At 40.2% G+C, this 20,328-nt stretch overlaps 1 protein-coding gene across 1 annotated transcript; it reads left to right on the top strand.

Moving 5' to 3' along the window:
- Positions 1 to 1,412: 1,412 nt before the first annotated feature.
- Positions 1,413 to 19,264, top strand: LOC134572308 (cytochrome P450 2G1-like). Its single transcript, XM_063431192.1, has 10 exons — positions 1,413 to 1,652; positions 10,199 to 10,406; positions 11,906 to 12,068; positions 13,208 to 13,357; positions 13,623 to 13,783; positions 15,107 to 15,283; positions 16,451 to 16,592; positions 17,385 to 17,572; positions 18,575 to 18,716; positions 18,972 to 19,264. Exons 2-10 carry the CDS (start codon positions 10,227 to 10,229, stop codon positions 19,151 to 19,153), a joined length of 1,485 nt encoding a protein of 494 aa, XP_063287262.1. The 5' UTR covers positions 1,413 to 1,652; positions 10,199 to 10,226; the 3' UTR covers positions 19,154 to 19,264.
- Positions 19,265 to 20,328: the final 1,064 nt, after the last annotated feature.

The following is a 20,328-nucleotide window of genomic DNA, read 5'->3' as shown; positions in this document are numbered from 1 at the left end:
TCGTTCGTTCGTTCATTCATTCATTCATTCATTCATTCTTTCTTTCTTTCACTCACTAAATAATTACACCACAATTCACTATTTATTGAATAAATATGTCTAATTATTATTATTAGCATTTTCTAGACTAACGTATGCAGCAGATAAATAATGGAATGATGATTTATATCATGAAACTCACTTGACTTTCATCCTCCTTTCTTGTGTTTTACTTTGGGTTTTTCGCCTCAAGCTTTTTAATGGAATAAGAAAAGGATTGAACTTTTTGACTGGTTTAATTTTTCTCCAAGCAGTCGCTTATCGTTAAGCACTATTATGGCAATCGCAATTGTTACAGCTTGTCAGTTTTCAACTTAGATACACACCCAATGAAAGCATTTCTTTCTGAGTGTCATTGGGAAATACCTAAACACAGCTTGCAAAATATGCAGTCATTAAGTTTGAAGCTTTTACAAGCCCTCCTGGGCAGCGAGAGAGGCAGTCAGAGAGGACGCAGGATACAGGCTCGCAGTGACTCGTGGGAGAAGACATGCGCACTCTACTAGAGCGTGCCTCAAACTCGTGTTAGCTTAGTGCTCCATTTTACAAACGTGTATACATTGCATTAATGGCTTTACACTATTTATAGTTTTAGTTGATTTGATGTCATGATAATACTGGATATTCTCTTTAGGAGTTATACATTGTGGCATATATTTATATGCATGTCTTGCACTAAATATTAATTATTTCACTGGATAGCATTTTAGCACTTTTTTTTAAAAGGTCAATTTGTCTAGAACTCTAATTTTTCGCTGTTTTTAATTTTATTCTGAGGATATTTGGGGTTGGTATTTTGAGTGGCAGCATGCAAATAGAACCCACTGCTTGTGAATGTACTTTATTAATGTGTATATCAGTAATGTGTTCGTTTTTACAGTTGGAGCTGGCCTCGATCTGGGTTAAACTATATTCCTTTGTGTTTGCTCAAGCTCTGGTCCTAGGGCTCCCTCTAGGGGGGCAGTTTTAAAGGAATTTTGTAAAATGTTTCCCTTACATTGTAAAGGGTGAATGCCTGTATTTATGATACTTTTAAAACTTGTTCTTTGAGATAATCGTTCTTTTTTTTTTTCCAGTAGAACCTGATTGTTGGCTGACAAAGTTCACAGTAATTATCAGGAATTATAAACCAAAGAAGATTGTGTGTTCTCTATTAACCCATAAAATACCAGATCTTTGTATCCATTAGTCTAGTGTGACAGTTTCGGGCTATAAAAAGTGTTTACAGATCAGTCCGATACTCAGACGGGGAGTATTCAGTAAACTGAGAATTTTATTCCTCAGCTTTTTTTTTGCTTTGCCCGTTTTGTCTGAATTTTGCAAATCTGAAGTTTATTTTCCACACCCTTCGCTTTGGCGAATAGCTACAATTGGCAGATTATCCAGGTAGAATCAGGAGAGGTGGATCGTATTTCGCAGAGAATCAATGACTTTCTTTATCAGTCGTCCACGTGAGCCATCGCTGACAGGCTGCTCAGTTCCTGTGTTTGGGAATAAAGTGACAGAAAAGGTTATTTCTAGTTAAACCCTTTCCCACAATTGTCAAAGGCCACCCTGGGGCGGACCTGAAATGTAATATCAATGGTCGGTGAAAACAGGAAACTGCAGTGAAGGTACGGAAGGGAAGGGGGGCAGGAGGGGGTAGAATGGAGAGAAACGGGGACATATTTACTAAATCACAAAATACAGAGAATTGCATGTTTGACTGAATAAACCCCTAGTTACGGTGCTAGTTTCTCTAAAGAGTGACGAGAATTGAGAAAGAAGAGGGGGAGATGAAAAGGAAATGCAGAAAGAAAAAAGAGATTTCACAATGTTTACTTAAACTATGGCTGTTACCTACATTTCAAAATAAATGAGTAAAACACAGCCATTATAGCAGGATATAATCATGTATAACCATGCTGAGCAATGTAAAATAAAAAGAGACCATGTGATATTTTATTTATGTAACCAGTGTGTGTCCCTCTCTGGCTGAACTCCCTCAGATACAGGAAATCTGAGGGCTTTATTTACTAAACGGTGAGATGTGTTGAGCCGACAGTTGACTTTCATTGAACAAGGTAAAACAACAATAAAGAAAGTTACAAAACTTGCATGTCTCACTGATAGTAAATAAAATCCTGTCTGTATACAGGAACAAAGCTTCTACAGAGAAATACAGGTTTCATGCTGCAACAATGTTTCTCTAACAGACATAAATTCCAAACTATTAACAAATTAATTAACATTTAAACATTTAATTAACAATAAACAATTCACATTAAGATAATATTTGCAACTGTCACTTCTCTGGAATATCTGCCATTGAAAAAACAAATTGAAAATCACCTTAAACTTGCGGTAATCTTTTTTTCATGCGATGCTCTGGTTTTGTTTAAACTTATGTTAAAGATTTACAGAGTAGTTATGGTAGGGTGTGGAACTGCACTCTGTCCCTTTAAGTAGTATGTAGCTGGGTGCAACTCGGACAGTCTCAGTACCAGAGACCAAATGCTGAGTAACAAAATAGAAGAAAGGTCCACAGCACTCCAACGTACAAACTAGGCAATTTTACTGATGGATCGGGTTCAATAAAATTGGCTGGTTTGTACCTTGGAGTGCCTGGACCTCTCTTCTATATTGTTACAAAGATTTACAAAGTGACAGCATAACTAAGTTCAAACAAGGCACAGCCAGGGCACACAATGCAAATGAAAAGGAGAAATAGACACATTGTTCAATTTCTTCTCCTCTCTGTATTCTCTCTCTATGCTGACTGCCAGGTGTAAAGGGCGGAGCTTATAACAATGATTGACAGGGAGCTAAGATGGAGGCGGCTCTCTCTATACTGACTGCCAAGTGTAAAGGGCGGGGCTTATAACAATGATTGACAGGGAGCTAAGATGGAGGTGGCTCTCTCTATACTGACTGCCAGGTGTAAAGGGCGGAGCTTATAACAATGATTGACAGGGAGCTAATATGGAGGCAGCACTCTCTATACTGACTGCCAGGTGTAAAGGGCGGAGCTTATAACAATGATTGACAGGGAGCTAAGATGAAGGTGGCTCTCTCTATACTGATTGCCAGGTGTAAAGGGCGGAGCTTATAACAATGATTGACAGGGAGCTAAGATGGAGGCGGCTCTCTCTATGCTGACTGCCAGGTGTAAAGGGCGGAGCTTATAACAATGATTGACAGCGAGCTAAGATGGAGGCGGCTCTCTCTATACTGACTGCCAGGTGTAAAGGGCGGAGCTTATAACAATGATTGACATGGAGCTAAGATGGAGGGGGCTCTCTCTATACTGACTGCCAGGAGTAAAGGGCGGAGCTTATAACAATGATTGACAGGGAGCTAAGTTGGAGGCGGCTCTCTCTATACTGACTGCCAGGTGTAAAGGGCGGAGCTTATAACAATGATTGACAGGGAACTAAGATGGAGGTGGCTCTCTCTATACTGACTGCCAGGTGTAAAGGGCAGAGCTTATAAGAATGATTGACAGGGAGCTAAGATGGAGGCGCTCTCGCCATACTGACTGCCAGGTGTATAGGGCGGAGCTTATAACAATGATTGACAGGGAGCTAAGATGAAGGCGGCTCTCTCTATACTGACTGCCAGGTGTAAAGGGCAGAGCTTATAACATTGATTGTCAGGGAGCTAAGATGGAAGTGGCTCTCTCTATACTGACTGCCAGGTGTAAAGGGCGGAGCTTATAACAATGATTGACAGGGAGCTAAGATGGAGGTGGCTCTCTCTATACTGACTGCCAAGTGTAAAGGGTGGGGCTTATAACAATGATTGACAGGGAGCTAAGATGGAGGTGGCTCTCTCTATACTGACTGCCAGGTGTAAAGGGCAGAGCTTATAACAATGATTGACAGGGAGCTAATATGGAGGCAGCTCTCTCTATACTGACTGCCAGGTGTAAAGGGCGGAGCTTATAACAATGATTGACAGGGAGCTAAGATGAAGGTGGCTCTCTCTATACTGATTGCCAGGTGTAAAGGGCGGAGCTTATAACAATGATTGACAGGGAGCTAAGATGGAGGCGGCTCTCTCTATGCTGACTGCCAGGTGTAAAGGGCGGAGCTTATAACAATGATTGACAGGGAGCTAAGATGGAGGCGGCTCTCTCTATGCTGACTGCCAGGTGTAAAGGGCAGAGCTTATAAGAATGATTGACAGGGAGCTAAGATGGAGGCGCTCTCTCCATACTGACTGCCAGGTGTATAGGGCGGAGCTTATAACAATGATTGACAGGGAACTAAGATGGAGGTGGCTCTCTCTATACTGACTGCCAGGTGTAAAGGGCAGAGCTTATAACATTGATTGTCAGGGAGCTAAGATGGAAGTGGCTCTCTCTATACTGACTGCCAGGTGTAAAGGGCGGAGCTTATAACAATGATTGACAGGGAGCTAAGATGGAGGCGGCTCTCTCTATACTGACTGCCAGGTGTAAAGGGCGGAGCTTATAACAATGATTGACAGGGAGCTAAGATGGAGGCGGCTCTCTCCATACTGACTGCCAGGTGTAAAGGGCGGAGCTTATAACAATGATTGACAGGGAGCTAAGATGGAGGCGGCTCTCTCTATACTGACTGCCAGGAGTAAAGGGCGGAGCTTATAACAATGATTGACAGGGAGCTAAGATGGAGGCGGCTCTCTCTATACTGACTGCCAGGTGTAAAGGGCGGAGCTTATAACAATGATTGACATGGAGCTAAGATGGAGGGGGCTCTCTCTATACTGACTGCCAGGAGTAAAGGGCGGAGCTTATAACAATGATTGACAGGGAGCTAAGTTGGAGGCGGCTCTCTCTATACTGACTGCCAGGTGTAAAGGGCGGAGCTTATAACAATGATTGACAGGGAACTAAGATGGAGGTGGCTCTCTCTATACTGACTGCCAGGTGTAAAGGGCAGAGCTTATAACAATGATTGACAGGGAGCTAAGATGGAGGCGGCTCTCTGTATACTGACTGCCAGGTGTAAAGGACGGAGCTTATAACAATGATTGACAGGGAGCTAAGATGGAGGTGGCTCTCTCAATACTGACTGCCAGGTGTAAAGGGCGGAGCTTATAACAATGATTGACAGGGAGCTAAGATGGAGGTGGCTCTCTCTATACTGACTGCCATGTGTAAAGGGCGGAGCTTATAACAATGATTGACAGGGAGCTAAGATGGAGGTGGCTCTCTCTATGCTCACTGCCAGGTGTAAAGGGCGGAGCTTATAACAATGATTGACATGGAGCTAAGATGGAGGGGCCTCTCTCTATACTGACTGCCAGGAGTAAAGGGCGGAGCTTATAACAATGATTTACAGGGAGCTAAGTTGGAGGCGGCTCTCTCTATACTGACTGCCAGGTGTAAAGGGCGGAGCTTATAACAATGATTGACAGGGAGCTAAGATGGAGGCACCCAGTTTCAGGATAAAGAGGTGTGGAATTCTACATTTAATGTTATTCCTCAAACCTCCCATATATATATATATATGTTAAATATAGGGATAAGCAAATAGAACATTAAAATTACTTGGAAGTGAAATTTCATCTTTAAAGAAAAAAATTATAAAAGATTAAGAAAAATAATATTAGAATTTCCTTCTAAGCAATGAACGTAAGATTAGCTATAATTATCACGTGAAGAACTGACATTTTATGAGCATGTAAGTGGCCATCTTGAAATTACACGTGTTCACAAATGTAATAACGGTCAAATAAAAAAATAATGTTACTGTTAATTATGAGATCAGTGTGTTTAAAAAGTGTTTGGTAGCAATGTACTGAAATACATTATTTATAAAAGCGGAGGAATGTAATGAAAATCAAGGCTACCCGCAAATTATATGCCAGGCCGCTGACTGCTCTGGCATGTAAAACTATCCAACTGAATCGTTATCTTTCACATAGCAACTATTTAGTTAAAAATATCTGCCAAAATCCACCATCTTTCCCCAAACATTGTCAGTTATTGCAGTAAGTATATTGGGTTTTCAATCAGATTTTAAACTTAAATAAGAGAACTGTAAACTAATCTAAATCAAAGCTAAACTAGAGGGATTTTTGGTTTAGATCATTTCTAGGCAAAAGCTCTACTTGAACAACATTCATGGAAACCATAATTTACAAAACGCATTAGGTGAACTTGGCAAATGTTTCATTCCAAGCTCTTCACTGAAACCCACTGACACGGATTCTGACAGCTGGGTTACAGCTGATACTTTGTAAATAATTTGATATTTTGGGCTAATTTTTAGTGTTTGATAATGCTATACAATTTCACTTCAGAAGTGTCACAAACAGACTATTAAAACTGATCCCCTGCATGGAACACTCTAATAAATACATTAATTAATAATCCCCTGCATGGAACACTCTAATAAATACATTCATTAATAATCCCCTGCATGGAACACTCTAATAAATACATTAATTAATAATCCCCTGCATGGAACACTCTAATAAATACATTAATTAATAACACTATAGTGTCATTCAGTGTACTGAGCCCATTGTTTATACTCTGCCTTAAAATAAAGCAGTTACTTACCGCTTATGCAGCCACTAGTGGGTGTCCACACTGCATCTCAGCTCTGCCTCTGGGAGATAATCACATAAATCTGAAAACTAGTAAAGTTGTTTCCTTTTTGTATAAATTATTTAAATTGGTCCCTCCAAGGGTCAAAAAGAGACTTCCAGAAATTTCCTGAACCCCTGCTCTGATCGAGATGATTTTTGGATATGTTGTTCACACAGATCAGGGCTATCAGGGGATATGTTGTGTTACTTATGAGCAGGGCCGGTGCAAAGAATTTTGGGTACATAGGCGAAGATGCATTTTTCCACCCGCCAAAAACATCTTCACCTGTGTGCCTCTTTTCCTCCCTTTTGTGTTTCTTATCCCGTCTTTAAATATCTGACTCCCTTTAGTGTATTTTATCTCCTATTTTTGCCTTTGTGTGTCTCCTATTTCTCCTCTTTGTATGACTCTTACATCCTCCCACATTTTGTGTGTCTTACTCCTCCCAGCCCCTTTGTGTGACTCATTTTCTCCCAGCCCCTTTGTGTCTTTTACTCTTCCCAGCTCCTTTGTGTGTGTGTGTCTTTCCTTCTCAAGCCCCGCTGTGTGTTTCTTTCACATCCAGCCCCTCTCCCTGTCCCTTAATGGTCCCCTCCCTTCTTTGACCCTTACTGTTCCTCTCCCCTCTCTCCTCCTTTCCCTGTCCCTTAGTGTTCCTCTCCCCTCCCCGCTCTGTTCCCTGTCGCTTAGTGTTCCTCTCCCCCCTCCCTCCTTTTCCTGTACCTTAGGGTATCTCTGCCCTCCTCTCCCTGTCCCTTGGTGTGCCACCCACCCCCATAGTGGTCCCCTCCCCTTCCTGATGTGCCTCCTACCTTTCTTGTAGTGTGGCTGAGTGGAGCGAATCCCGGTACAGTGAGCTTTTCCTGTCAGTCCTGCCAGGTACAGGAAACAGAAGTTCCTGTACCACGGTACACTCCGCTTGGCCACGCTACAGTCAGGGGTGTATAAACACTGACAGTCACACACACTCAATGACAAACACACAGACGTCTCTGACATCCAGACTCACTTATCTGACACACTCATTCATTGACAGACACTCACACGCACACTGACAGACACACAAATACTGACAGACTCATTGACAAACACACACTGACAGACACACACACACACACTCACATGCCCACACATACTCACATGCACACACACACTGACAGACACACACACTCACACACACACATTGACAGACACACTCACTCACACACACACTGACAGACACACACACACACACACAAACACACACACACACACACACACTGACAGACACACTCACATGCACACACACTCACAGTAATTAATAATCTAAATTAAATGTAAATTTCCCACCCAGCCTCCCTACCTGGAGAGCTGGCGTGGGTCTCTCATTGGTGGTCCAGTGGGGCTGCTGGGAGGCGTGCAGCTGAATTGGATTCCGAGGTGAAGAGGGAGCTCTGATCTCTCTGATCTGCTCCCTCGCAGGCTGTTTTCTGATGACGTCATATTCCGGCTCCCGCGGCATCAGAAAACAGCCTGCGAGGGAGCAGATCAGAGAGATCAGAGCTCCCTCGCCACCTCGGAATCCAATTCAGCTGCACGCCGCACCAGGGATCAAGAAGGTGGCCTGGCAGGAGGGAGCACTTCCCTCCTGCCGGTCACTGGAATTTTGCGCCCCCAGAGCCGGTGCGCCCTAAGGCTTATGGACGCGCCGGTCCTGCTTATGAGACTTTATAAAACCATGTGTTTTTTCTGTCTGGGGATAATTAAGTTAATGCATTATCTGCCCTAATTATCTCCCAGGCAGAGAGGAGGGATTGTGTATACTGTATTGGAGTGTCTCAATGTAAAACTCTGTTTTTATTGGTTTATTAACTGTGTATCAATGTGCCCAACAACGTCCACCTGGGTGTCACCCTTGTTGGGAAACTTGCATAAAAGGCCAGTGTGCCTCCATTAAAATTCAGTTCCTGGTTTGCCCTCAACATAGAGTCTCATCTCATGTGTGGGGGGGGAAAGACTATACTCCCTCTGGGATCATAATCATTAGCTCTTTTAAGAGCTGTTCCTGTTAAGCTCTCTGGAGTAGGAGAGGTTCTCCCATTGGAAGCTGGATCCTGGTCTTGGGTCCAGGGTGGGTGGAGGACGGCGAGTTCCAGGCCAAGCTGTAACGCTGGACGTGGGGACTGCGGTATTGATGGTGTCAGGTGAGTGCTTGGAGTCCTCAGTGAGCACTAGGAGCATTGACTGACGGAGGTACCCAGTTGGGGTGCCAGGTGGTCCATCACAGGGTCAGTCCCTCGCAGGATCACAGTGTACTAATGACAGTGACATGTTTAATGGTCGGTTCATCCTAGAGTCACAGTGTACTAATGACAGTGACATGTTTAATGGTCAGTCCCTCCCAGGGTCACAGTGTACTAATGACAGAGACATGTTTAATGGTCAGTCCCTCCCAGGGTCACAGTGTACTTATGACAGTGACATGTCTAATGGTCAGTCCCTCCCAGGGTCACAGTGTACTAATGACAGTGACACGCTTAATGGTCGGTCCCTCCCAGGGTCACAGTGTACTAATGACAGTGACACGTTTAATGGTCAGTCCCTCCCAGGGTCACAGTGTACTAATGACAGTGACATGTTTAATGGTCAGTCCCTCCCAGGGTCACAGTGTACTAATGACAGTGACATGTTTAATGGTCAGTCCCTCCCAGGGTCACAGTGTACTAATGACAGTAACATGTTTAATGGTCAGTCCCTCCCAGGGTCACAGTGTACTAATGACAGTGACATGTTTAATGGTCAGTCCCTCCTAGGGTCACAGCATACTAATGACAGTGACATGTTTAATGGTCAGTCCCTCCCAGGGTCACAGTGTACTAATGACAGTGACATGTTTAATGGTCAGTCCCTCCCAGGGTCACAGTGTACTAATGACAGAGACATGTTTAATGGTCAGTCCCTCCCAGGGTCACAGTGTACTTATGACAGTGACATGTCTAATGGTCAGTTCCTCCCAGGGTCACAGTGTACTAATGACAGTGACATGTTTAATGGTCAGTCCCTCCCAGGGTCACAGTGTACTAATGACAGTGACATGTTTAATGGTCAGTCCCTCCCAGGGTCATAGTGTACTAATGACAGTGACATGTTTAATGGTCAGTCCCTCCCAGGGTCACAGTGTACTAATGACAGTGACATGTTTAATGGTCGGTCCCTCCCAGGGTCACAGTGTACTAATGACAGTGACATGTTTAATGGTCAGTCCCTCCCAGGGTCACAGTGTACTAATGACAGTGACATGTTTAATGGTCAGTCCCTCCCAGGATCACAGTGTACTAATGACAGTGACATGTTTAATGGTCAGTCCCTCTCAGAGTCACAGTGTACTAATGACAGTGACATGTTTAATGGTCAGTCCCTCCCAGGGTCACAGTGTACTAATGACAGTGACATGTTTAATGGTCAGTCCCTCCCAGGGTCACAGTGTACTAATGACAGTGACATGTTTAAATAGGGACATTTAAGTTAAACTCTTATAGAACCAAATGAGTTAATTAAATCAAATACTTAAATGGAAAATAGTATATAAACCATATGTTCTGTATAATTTTCTCTTAGCTTCTCTGACTCCGTCTCATCATTAAACATGGATTTTGGAGTAGGGGTAACACTGTTTCTGGTTTTCTGTACCTCCTGCCTTATTTATCTGGTTACCTGGATAAGAAACAGTAAGAAAAATGGGATGCCCCCTGGACCGATCTCTCTTCCTCTCATTGGGAACCTCCTACAGCTAAATTTAGAAGAACTACCCGAGCATTTCACGCAGGTGATTACAGCCATAAATTGCTCATTATTGCTTTATTATACCTTATCTCTCAGATTCTTTGCACCATCACACTATCTGCTTGTTGGCAAACTCGCAGTATGGAAATGTTTAGCAAGCAGCAAATCACTAACGTTAATCACTAAAAGTTCAAATTCAAAATTGAATTTCGAATTCAAAGTTAACACAGCTGAACTGTAACAATTCTTTAACTCAGCGGTGCTTGCAGCTACTTGATCCTTAAATTTGAGATTCACTTTGATTGAGGGTTCACTGAATGAAGACTATGTCCACAATCTATGTACAGATCTCAGGTTTGCGTAAAATATGGACACATTTCAAGAACTTCAAGAACAAGAAGTATTCAAGAACAATTTTTTTCAATAGATGTGATGAATTGCTATGTTTCTTTCAAACAAGTGTTATTTCTCTTAATCTTAAAAATGAGTTTTAAGCTACATTAAAAGTTAAAAACAATGAGTCCATGGACTCCCCAGGGGATTTCAAAAGGTATATTTTGAACCTTAGCGTGGGATCATTTTTTCGCTTGTTTGTTCCAGGTGTAGTGGTAAGGAGCATTTTTAATGTATTTTTTCACTTTTTAAAACTTGTTTTTAAACTTTTTGTTTGCTTTGTTTTAATTTTCTTTTACTTTTTTAAACTTTCTTGAAACATTTTTTTAACACAAAAATGTTTTTATAAACTTTTTTTATTGAAATAAATTGAACCCCTGATGGTTAGAAATAAAATAAGTGAACCCTCAGGGGTTAAAAAAAAAATCAGATCACAGTATAATACCGTGATCTGTATTTTGATCACTGTAGGCAGTGATTAACTGGAAGGGAAGGGGTTAATTTTTACTAGGACTGGGTAAGGGGGGGGGGGGTTTACTTTTTTAAAAACATTTTTTTAACCTTTTAAAGCTTTTTTTTAAAAAACTGTTTTTTTAACGTTAACCCCTAGTTAGCCTAACACGAAGTTTCCCAATTTTCCACTAACGTCCACCCCCCCCCCAGCTAGCTAAATATATAATTCTAAAATATTTAAATTGATTAATAAAATACCCTGAGGGTAAAAAAATAAACTTAACCCTCAGGGGATTATAAAGATTTCAGATAATAGTAAAATGTAGTCCCTGCCAATTGATCACTGTAGTCAGCGATCAATAGAGAGGCAATCTGTTAAGTGTTTCCCCAGCATGACATGTTGGGTCCTTCATGCGTCTTTAAGGGGTTAATGTGCTTAAAATCCACTAAGGATTATTTGATCACTGCAACCCATGTAACTTAAACATTGGAAACATTGAAGCACAAACTTAAATTAAACATTAACAGAAAAAAATTACATGTGTGTTTTATTTAGGATATTTCTACTAAATAGTTAAAAATGCAATTGATTGTTTCTTTGAATATGAAATAAGATATAAACAGCATGTTATGTGTCGTTTTCACATAGTTTCTTTAAACCTGTCTTATTTTGAAATTATGTTTATGGTTTGATAGCTCGCCAAGACTCACGGAACTGTGTTCACTGTACATTTGGGGACCACGCCAGCTGTTGTCCTGTTTGGATATGATACCATCAAAGAGGCACTTATAGACAATGCAGATGTGTTCAGTTACCGTGCAAAATTTCCTGCCCTGGAACTTGTGTTCAAAAACAACGGTAACATTTTTTTTTCAAAAAATCTTGTTTGTTACCTTTTTTCATTTTCAACTTTGGTTCAATGGTTCAAATTTATTCTGAGATGACAGGAAATAAGATAAAAGAAAATATTTGAGGATATGTGTGTGTATCAGAGACATTTGTTCATGTGTGTCTGTATTTTCAGGTTTTATGTTGTGTAAATAAGAATTAAGTGCATAATGTGACAGAGCTCCTGTACTCCGACTGAGTTCCTCCAGTCAAACACACTCAGCTTTATTTTAAAGGGACACTATAGTCACCCAGACCACTTCAGCTCAATGAGGTGGTCTGGGTGCCAGGTCCCTCAGGTTTTAACCCTTCAGATGCAAACATAGCAGTTTCAGAGAAACTTCTATGTTTACATTTGGAGTTAAGCCAGCCTCTAGTGGCTGTCTTCCAGACAGCCACTAGAGGTGCATCTGTGACGCTGGAGGCATATTATGCCTACTTCGCACAGAGAGTCCATAGGAAAGCATTGAGAAATGCGCATGCGCATGCAGCTCGTCGGACGGGGAGGAGAGGTCACCATCAGGTAAGCTGCTGAAGGGGTTTTTACCGCTTTGTTTTCCTGACACTAACCCAGGACTAGCCCATATGTACATACCATTAAACTTGATGTGACAAGCTCAATATAATGCAAACAACCAAATCATATCAGAAAACACACATGAACATATAATAACATAATAAATTTTTTTTTATCAAAGTGGGGTGAAGACATTTCACACAAATAACACAAAATATCTCTCCTGCCTGCAAAATCCATAATATGCAAATCTACACACATATGCAAATTAAGGTAGTGCATATAGGTATTTCAGAATCCCTGCAACCAGATGGAGCTGTACAGACTTCACAGCCAAATCCACCTAGTTGATTGAGAGAAGCAGCAGGACAGGAGAGCACACAAAACATTTAACACCAAACAATCACTTTACACAAACACCGCACCCAGAATAGCTGAAGGTATTTATATTTATTCATGTGACCTAAAACTGTATTTATTCACGTAAGCAAGAGCTGTGTTTAGATATATATTAATTGTCAGACTTTTTATTAGTAGCATTTGTCTGCATATATTACTTGTTATAACGGTATCATTGAATGTATCTCCACAGGAGTCTTACTCAGTAACGGGGAAAAATGGAAACAACTGCGACGTTTCTCTATTAGTACTCTGAGGAATTTTGGCATGGGAAAGAAAAGCATAGAGGAGAGGATTCAGGAGGAAGCTCACTTTCTAGGAGAGGAATTCAAAAAGCAAAATGGTAATGTCCAAGGGCCGGGGCAAGGATTCTTGGCTACACTGGCAAAGATGTATTTTACCTCCTTTTAGTTTGTTTCTGAATTCGAGAAGCCCACATTTTTTTTTGGTTTTTGGAAAAAAAATAGTTTGGCCCAACCAAATTTTCTTGCTGTGCACTTTAATCTTGAGACCACTTAGAGACCATCAATATAGCGGCTTATTTCTCTATAATGAGAAAACCTGTTAAATTCTTCCATACAGATAATAATATTACTGCACATTCCTAGGTTCGCCGTTTGACCCTTCGAATCTCCTTAGTTTGGCAGTTGGCAACGTAATCTGCTCGGTTGTGTTTGGGCAGCGTTTTGAATACGAAGATCAGAAGTTTTTGAAACTCCTCAGAATGATGACAAAAATCTTAGAAATTCTGAACTCGCATATGGGGCTGGTAAATTATAATGTGAACGAAGAATTAAAAATGATCATGAAGATTAAAGGACCACTCTAGTGCCAGGAAAACAAACTCATTTTCCTGGCACTATAGGGTATTTAGGTCCCCCCCCACCCTCATCGTCCCCATCCCGCACGGCTGGGTAAACACTTACCTTTCTCTAGCACCGGGCTCCCTCGGCGCTGGGGAACTATCCTCCCTCTCCCGACGTCAGCTTTGAATGCACATGCGTGGCAGCAGTCACGCGCGCATTCAAACAGTCCATAGAAAAGCATTTCTCAATGCTTTCCTATGGACGTAAGCGACTTCTTACTGTGATTTTCACAGTGAGAAGCGCGGAAGCGCCTCTAGCGGCTGTCAATGAGACAGCCACTAGAGGCTCGATTAACCCTATTGTAAACATAGCCGTTTCAGAGAAACTGCTATGTTTACAGTTGCAGGGTTAACACTGGATGGACCTGGCACCCACACCACTTTATTGAGCTGAAGTGGTCTGGGTGCCTGTAGTGGTCCTTTAAGGCATCATAAACTGAAATTATGTGAATAATATGATAAATATAATTTTAGATAAAAATATGTCCTCATGTCAGCAGTCTCAGTCAGGGTTCTATGTTTGGGCACATACATCTTATGCTGATGGCTAGTTCACTAAATTGCTTCTTTGACGTTTATAGCATTCATATACAGCAGGAGGCAAAACATTTAAATAATTGGAAAACCAAATGACCTGTTACATTACAATGTATCACTATTATATACTTTCAACCAATATGGACATGAGGTCACATGTTTAGACTGGAAGAAAGGAGATTTAGTCTAAAGCAAAGGAAATATTTTTTACAGTAAGAAGAATAAGGATGTGGACACCTCTGACTGAAGAAGTGGTTTTATCAGAGTCCGTACAAATGTTTAAACAGCAACTGGATGCATACTTGCAAAAACAGAATATTTAAGGATATAATTTTAAAATTGTGGGGTAGTAGCTTCTTGATCCAAGATTAAACTTGACTGCCATTCTGGGGTCAGAAGAATTGTTTTCCTAGTTTGTTTCTTTTGGATCGACAGCAAAAATAGATGTGAAAAAGGCTTTAGTGACATTTAAATTGAATGATTTCAGCCGATTCAATGCTTTCCCATAGGTAAGCATTGGGAGGCTAGTGTGTATTCGTAGCAAAACGCTGCACTGCACCCGTCCGATGGTCTCTTTGAGATCTCTTTGCGAAATGTCCTTTTATCTTAAAGTTTAATTATTAGTCAATTGTAGCCTATCTGTGTTCCAATTTTATGTTGATTGTAATGCATTTAATCTTGTCCTCACAGCTACTTAACACCTTTCCCAAATTGTTCTATCGGATCCCCGGGTCCCACCAGCAAATGTTTAGAATGTTTTCCAAGCTTCATGATTTCATGATGGAGAAAGTGAAGGAACATCAGGAAACACTGGATGAAAACAACCCCAGGGATTTTATTGATTGTTACTTGATAAAGATGGCGCAGGCATGTCCCAGAAAATGTGTTGACTGATAAAGACAAATATATGTTTTACGACAATGAAAATTATGTGAAAAATGGAAAACATTGAACGATACTTGCTTCAATATTTATTGCATAGTTGTAGAAAGTTCCCAAAGTCCAGCTTCTGCCCCCACCATCACTTGTAAGAGAATGCTACCAACTTTGGGATACTTAGCAACTAGTTCACTTCTTTTTAGCAGCCAGCTGCCACTAATTACCGTGGCTGTCACTACAGTTAGGGGGTTATTCACTGCCACTGCTGAAAGTCATTCATAAGTAACTTAACACCAATCTCTAGTCTGTAATAAATAAGTTAATTACAGCGAAACCCCTATGCATTCTATTGAAACAAAAAGTCTGGTTACAACTTTGTCTTTAAAGGGACACCAGTCCACTTTACAAAAAGTAGTGCAGATTTCCATATAAATTGGCATTTTTACAAATAAACCTTGTTACACTGCCCTGCCTGTCTATCACACATCCGGTTCTATTACTTCCTGGTTTGGTTAGCTCAGTGGAGCTAAACTCAAGAGGCAGCAATTGCCATGGGCACCTGCCTTACAAAAACTTCTCATTGAGCTACTTTGGGAAGCCTGTGATTGGAAAGCCACAGAAAGTGTGGGCTTTGAAAGGCTGCAGACAAGAGATCTGCACTTTTGCAAGCTGATTTTAGATATAACTTCAGTGAAAAGAATGTACATTGAAATGCATGCATATTTTCATTTAGGGTATATGTACTAAACAATTATTTCATTTTATTTATTTTTGTTCAGTAGAGGGCAATTTGTAGCCACTGCAATCTACTGGCTGTTGTTTATAGCTGCAAGTTATGGCAGCTATTTATCAACAAGTGTCTCTATTTAAAATATATTTATCTGCAGAAGTAACCATTAAAGTCTTTTTTGTTGAGAAATCGCTTGGGAATTCTTCTAAGATTATTTTAAGACGCTTGGAATGCTTATTAAATCAAGGACAACGTTGGAAGCTAGCCCTTGGAAAGTTGCATAGAGAGCCCAAACACTAGCTGGAGATTTGGACTGGATAGTGCCACATTTGAGTTGAGATCCTGTGAAAATGTGTGATGCAATACATGCTGTGTTTGGTAATCAAAGAAAAGAGATTTAGCTTATTTCATAATTTCATTTGCAGGAAAAGGACAAACCTAACACGGAATTCAATCGTGAAAATTTGTTTGCTACCATTTCAAATTTGTTCTTTGGTGGAACAGAAACCATAACAATGACTCTCAGACATAGTTTGCGTATATTTCTGAAGTACCCAGACATTTCAAGTAAGTCGTCACTTCTAGAATGCTCACCCAGTGTAGATACAGCTATATTTACAGATTTAGTTTATCCTCTAAATAAATTCACACTTATCTTTCGCTTCAATGATTTACTAATATTCACCCAACCAACAAACGCGATTCTCTGCCTTGACTTAATTTAGCTTCTCCACATAAAGTATAAAAATTGTAAATGTATTTTTCTGGGCATCACTGGAATCTGTATGGCTCAAAATCACACTGTTACATTATAACACCCATTGAGAGCTGAGGGAAAGAGGGATAGCTTTGGGCACTCGGAGGGACGTAGGGCCACAAATACTCATGTTTCCATTCTGATGGCATCCTTTCAGTCTGCTATTACAAAAGCAAGATTCTTATAAACAGCAACAGAATGGATACGAAACCTTTTATATTTCTCTACCCACTGCATGTGACATTCACGATTTTATGACAATATTTACACAACAGTCTGAATTACTACAAGAAAAGCAATGCTGCTTAATGACTTTAATTTTATATCCCAAATAATAACGATACAAATAATAAATATATTTCCTAATACAATTCTAATTTGCATAATGTCCCTATATTTCTCTATATGTATATGCTATCTATGCAATAGATCTTTAAACTAAATGTAATGTTTGTTTTAGTAAAGTAGAAAATAAAATATTCTTGTCGATTTCCCAATAAACGGAGGAGTTCTCCTAGATTCATCATATTGATCTTTCATGTAATTACATAGAAAGTCACTTTATCCACCTCTGTTTGTCAAGCAGTATTTCCTGTTTTCAGGGAAAATCCAGGAAGAGATTGACCTGGTGGTCGGCTTGAGCCGAAGTCCTTCTGTTGAAGACCGTATCAAGATGCCCTACACAGATGCTGTATTCCATGAGATACAGAGATTTGCTGATATAGTTCCCCTAAATCTTCCACACACTGTCAACCGAACTACCAAATTCCGAGGTCATAGTATCCCACAGGTTGGTGATATGATATGGCATATTATGATAATCTGTCTGGTATAAGAGGGTTGACTGTTATATTGTCTAAAATGGGTATTCTATAAAAATGACCTTGTTTATTTTAGCAGTATTTGAGTAGAGAACTTAAAGGGACAGTTTAAGCACCATAACAACTTCATCTAAATGAAGTTGTTATGGTGCCCAGAGACCCCTGGACGCACTCTTACCTTAAGGGGTTAAACTGTTATTGAATGTTTTAACCCCAAAGTGAGCCTCCACCGCCAATCATCTGGCTTCTAAATCTCTGACTCAGAAAGCATGGAGCACCGCTGGGCAATGGAGCTGCTGATTGGCGGAGAGGGGTCAGCTGATGCTCTCAGCCAATCAGTGGCTCTAGATTCATAAAACTGACCTGAAAAAGTTATGTTTCTTTTCAAGCCAGTTTTAAAAATGGGGAGTAACTGATTGGTCTGAGAACATCAGCTAATCACTTTCAGCCAATGAGCCGTGCCCCTGCCCGGTGGAACTCGGCACTTCCTTAAACTGCTACTGAGTCCTCCTGAGCAGAAGTGAGCAGAAGAGTTAAGAAAATAGAGACAAAAGACATAAATGACACAATATTCTGGGAAACATTCAGACAAAATAAAAAGGGTATAAAAATGGGCCTATCAGTGTACAGCTAAATATATGCAGAATGTAAATATATAATTTATAAATATAGATTTAATTTTTTGCTGTATTTCCTTTTTCCCCTTTATTGGTCAAATTCTCGCTCGAGCTATGAATAAAATCAATATTCTCTGGCTGTCCCCTAGCCATCAATCGTCTTTTTTCCCCATAGTTTATCTCTTTTTGTGCCGTGAGATAACAGATTGTTATCCAAGGACAGACTTACAGAATCTAAACTGTCAGTCAGTTGGTTAAATAAAGAGGATTTGGTGAATATAGTTTAATTCAGAGTTATTTTGAAAATAACGACACAAACACTAACCATGTTATGTTTTCTCGATCTGATTTTAGGGTACCATGGTTTTTCCTATGCTTTCCTCTGCTTTAAAAGATCCCAAATATTTTCGGAACCCAGAAAAGTTTGACCCTGGTCATTTCCTTGATGATAACGGTTGTTTCAAAAAGAATGAAGCCTTTATCCCATTCTCTGCAGGTAACATCAAAAGGCAATCTTTAAGCACCATAACCACTTCAATGTAATAAAAGTGTTATGGCACATGGAATGCTGGTTTAATTTATGTTACTGACATTTAATGGCCAGATCTTTATTGTGATATCTGCAGTTACTATGCAGCTGAAGTGGAAGCTTGTAAACAGTGGCTGTCCTGTGTTGAGTAATGTCTCGTTGTATTAATTTTATTCTATATATTTTTCAATCCATTATTTCTTTCTTATTTCTTCTACTCAGGCAAGAGGATCTGCCCCGGTGAAGGTCTGGCAAAGATGGAGATCTTTCTGATCATATCTTCCATATTGCAGAAATTCAACCTAAAATGTAATATGGACCCTTCAAATATTGACATCAGTCCTCAACCGGGTAATAATGGCTCGATCTGCCGCCCATATCAGCTGACCTTCATGTCTCGCTAACAGAGCCTCCAACAATGACCTCAAAATCCTTATCCATCATGTATTTGGATATAAGAAACTCTACTTTTCAAACCATGAGCCTTGCTATATAAGCAAGATGAATATATTAATGAAGGCATTTTAAAACATTATTAATAGAACGATTATGTGGGAAGCTAAATTTATTTTTTCATGTAATTATTTTCTAATTTTACAAATAAATGTTCTTTATTCAATGGTCCTTAGACAAAATGCTTAATTATATGATATTAATCTATCCAGTCGATAGATATATGTATATCCATTTTGAATGATGTAGTTTGGTGCTGGATATCCATATATATCATTATTTCCATGGTGTGTATAAATATTTAATAAAAAAAAAATTGGGGCATTCCCAATTCTTGGGTCCCCTACCAGAGGTCTGTGAGTCTGAGGGATCTTAAACCAACATTCCATGTGCCATAACATCATAGCTGTTTCTAGAACTCCAATCTTCTGGACAGCGATCTCAGATATCCCACTTGGACTCTGCTGAAGCCTCTCTCCCAAATTTTGGGTTACTATCCTAAATGTTCCTATCACAACTGGCACTATTACTGCCTTCACTTTCCACATCCATTCTAGCTCGGCTTTCAGCCTCTGGTATTTGTCCACCTTTTCATGCTTGGTGTTATGGTCACTAGGTACTCTCCGATCCATCACCACTAAAGTCTTCTGTTTTTTGTCTGTCACCATGACTTTGGGTTGGTTGGCCAGTATGTGTTTGTCTATTTGGATCCGAAAGTCCTACAGGATCTTAAATTCTTCTTTTAAGTACCCTTTGTGGTTCCTCCCATCTGAACCTAGGCAAGTCCAGCCCATATTCTGTGCAGATATATTGGTACACAATCCTAACAACTTGGCGTGCCTATATAAATACATATATATATAAACTAAGAGTGCTGCACTCCCTTAACATACATACATTATAATGTAATGCTGATTGCTAGAATAGGACCTTTCTAAAATAAGGTACAATTGCGTTGTAGCAGGTTTATGCAATATTATTATATATTGTAACTAAATCTTCATTATTTTTGCCTAAGTCAGTTATTTTATAAAACTATAACATTTTGTGTGAAGTTTTGTTTTCTTAATAATTTACCTTGGGAAATATACCCCTGTCACAAATTACATCAATTAGCGTAACAGAC

This window comes from Pelobates fuscus, chromosome 9 (genome assembly GCF_036172605.1).
Source record: "Pelobates fuscus isolate aPelFus1 chromosome 9, aPelFus1.pri, whole genome shotgun sequence".
In the NCBI taxonomy this organism is placed as follows: Eukaryota; Metazoa; Chordata; class Amphibia; order Anura; family Pelobatidae; genus Pelobates; species Pelobates fuscus.
Note: the sequence above shows the minus strand (reverse complement) of the source record. Positions and strands in the feature narration are given on the sequence as shown.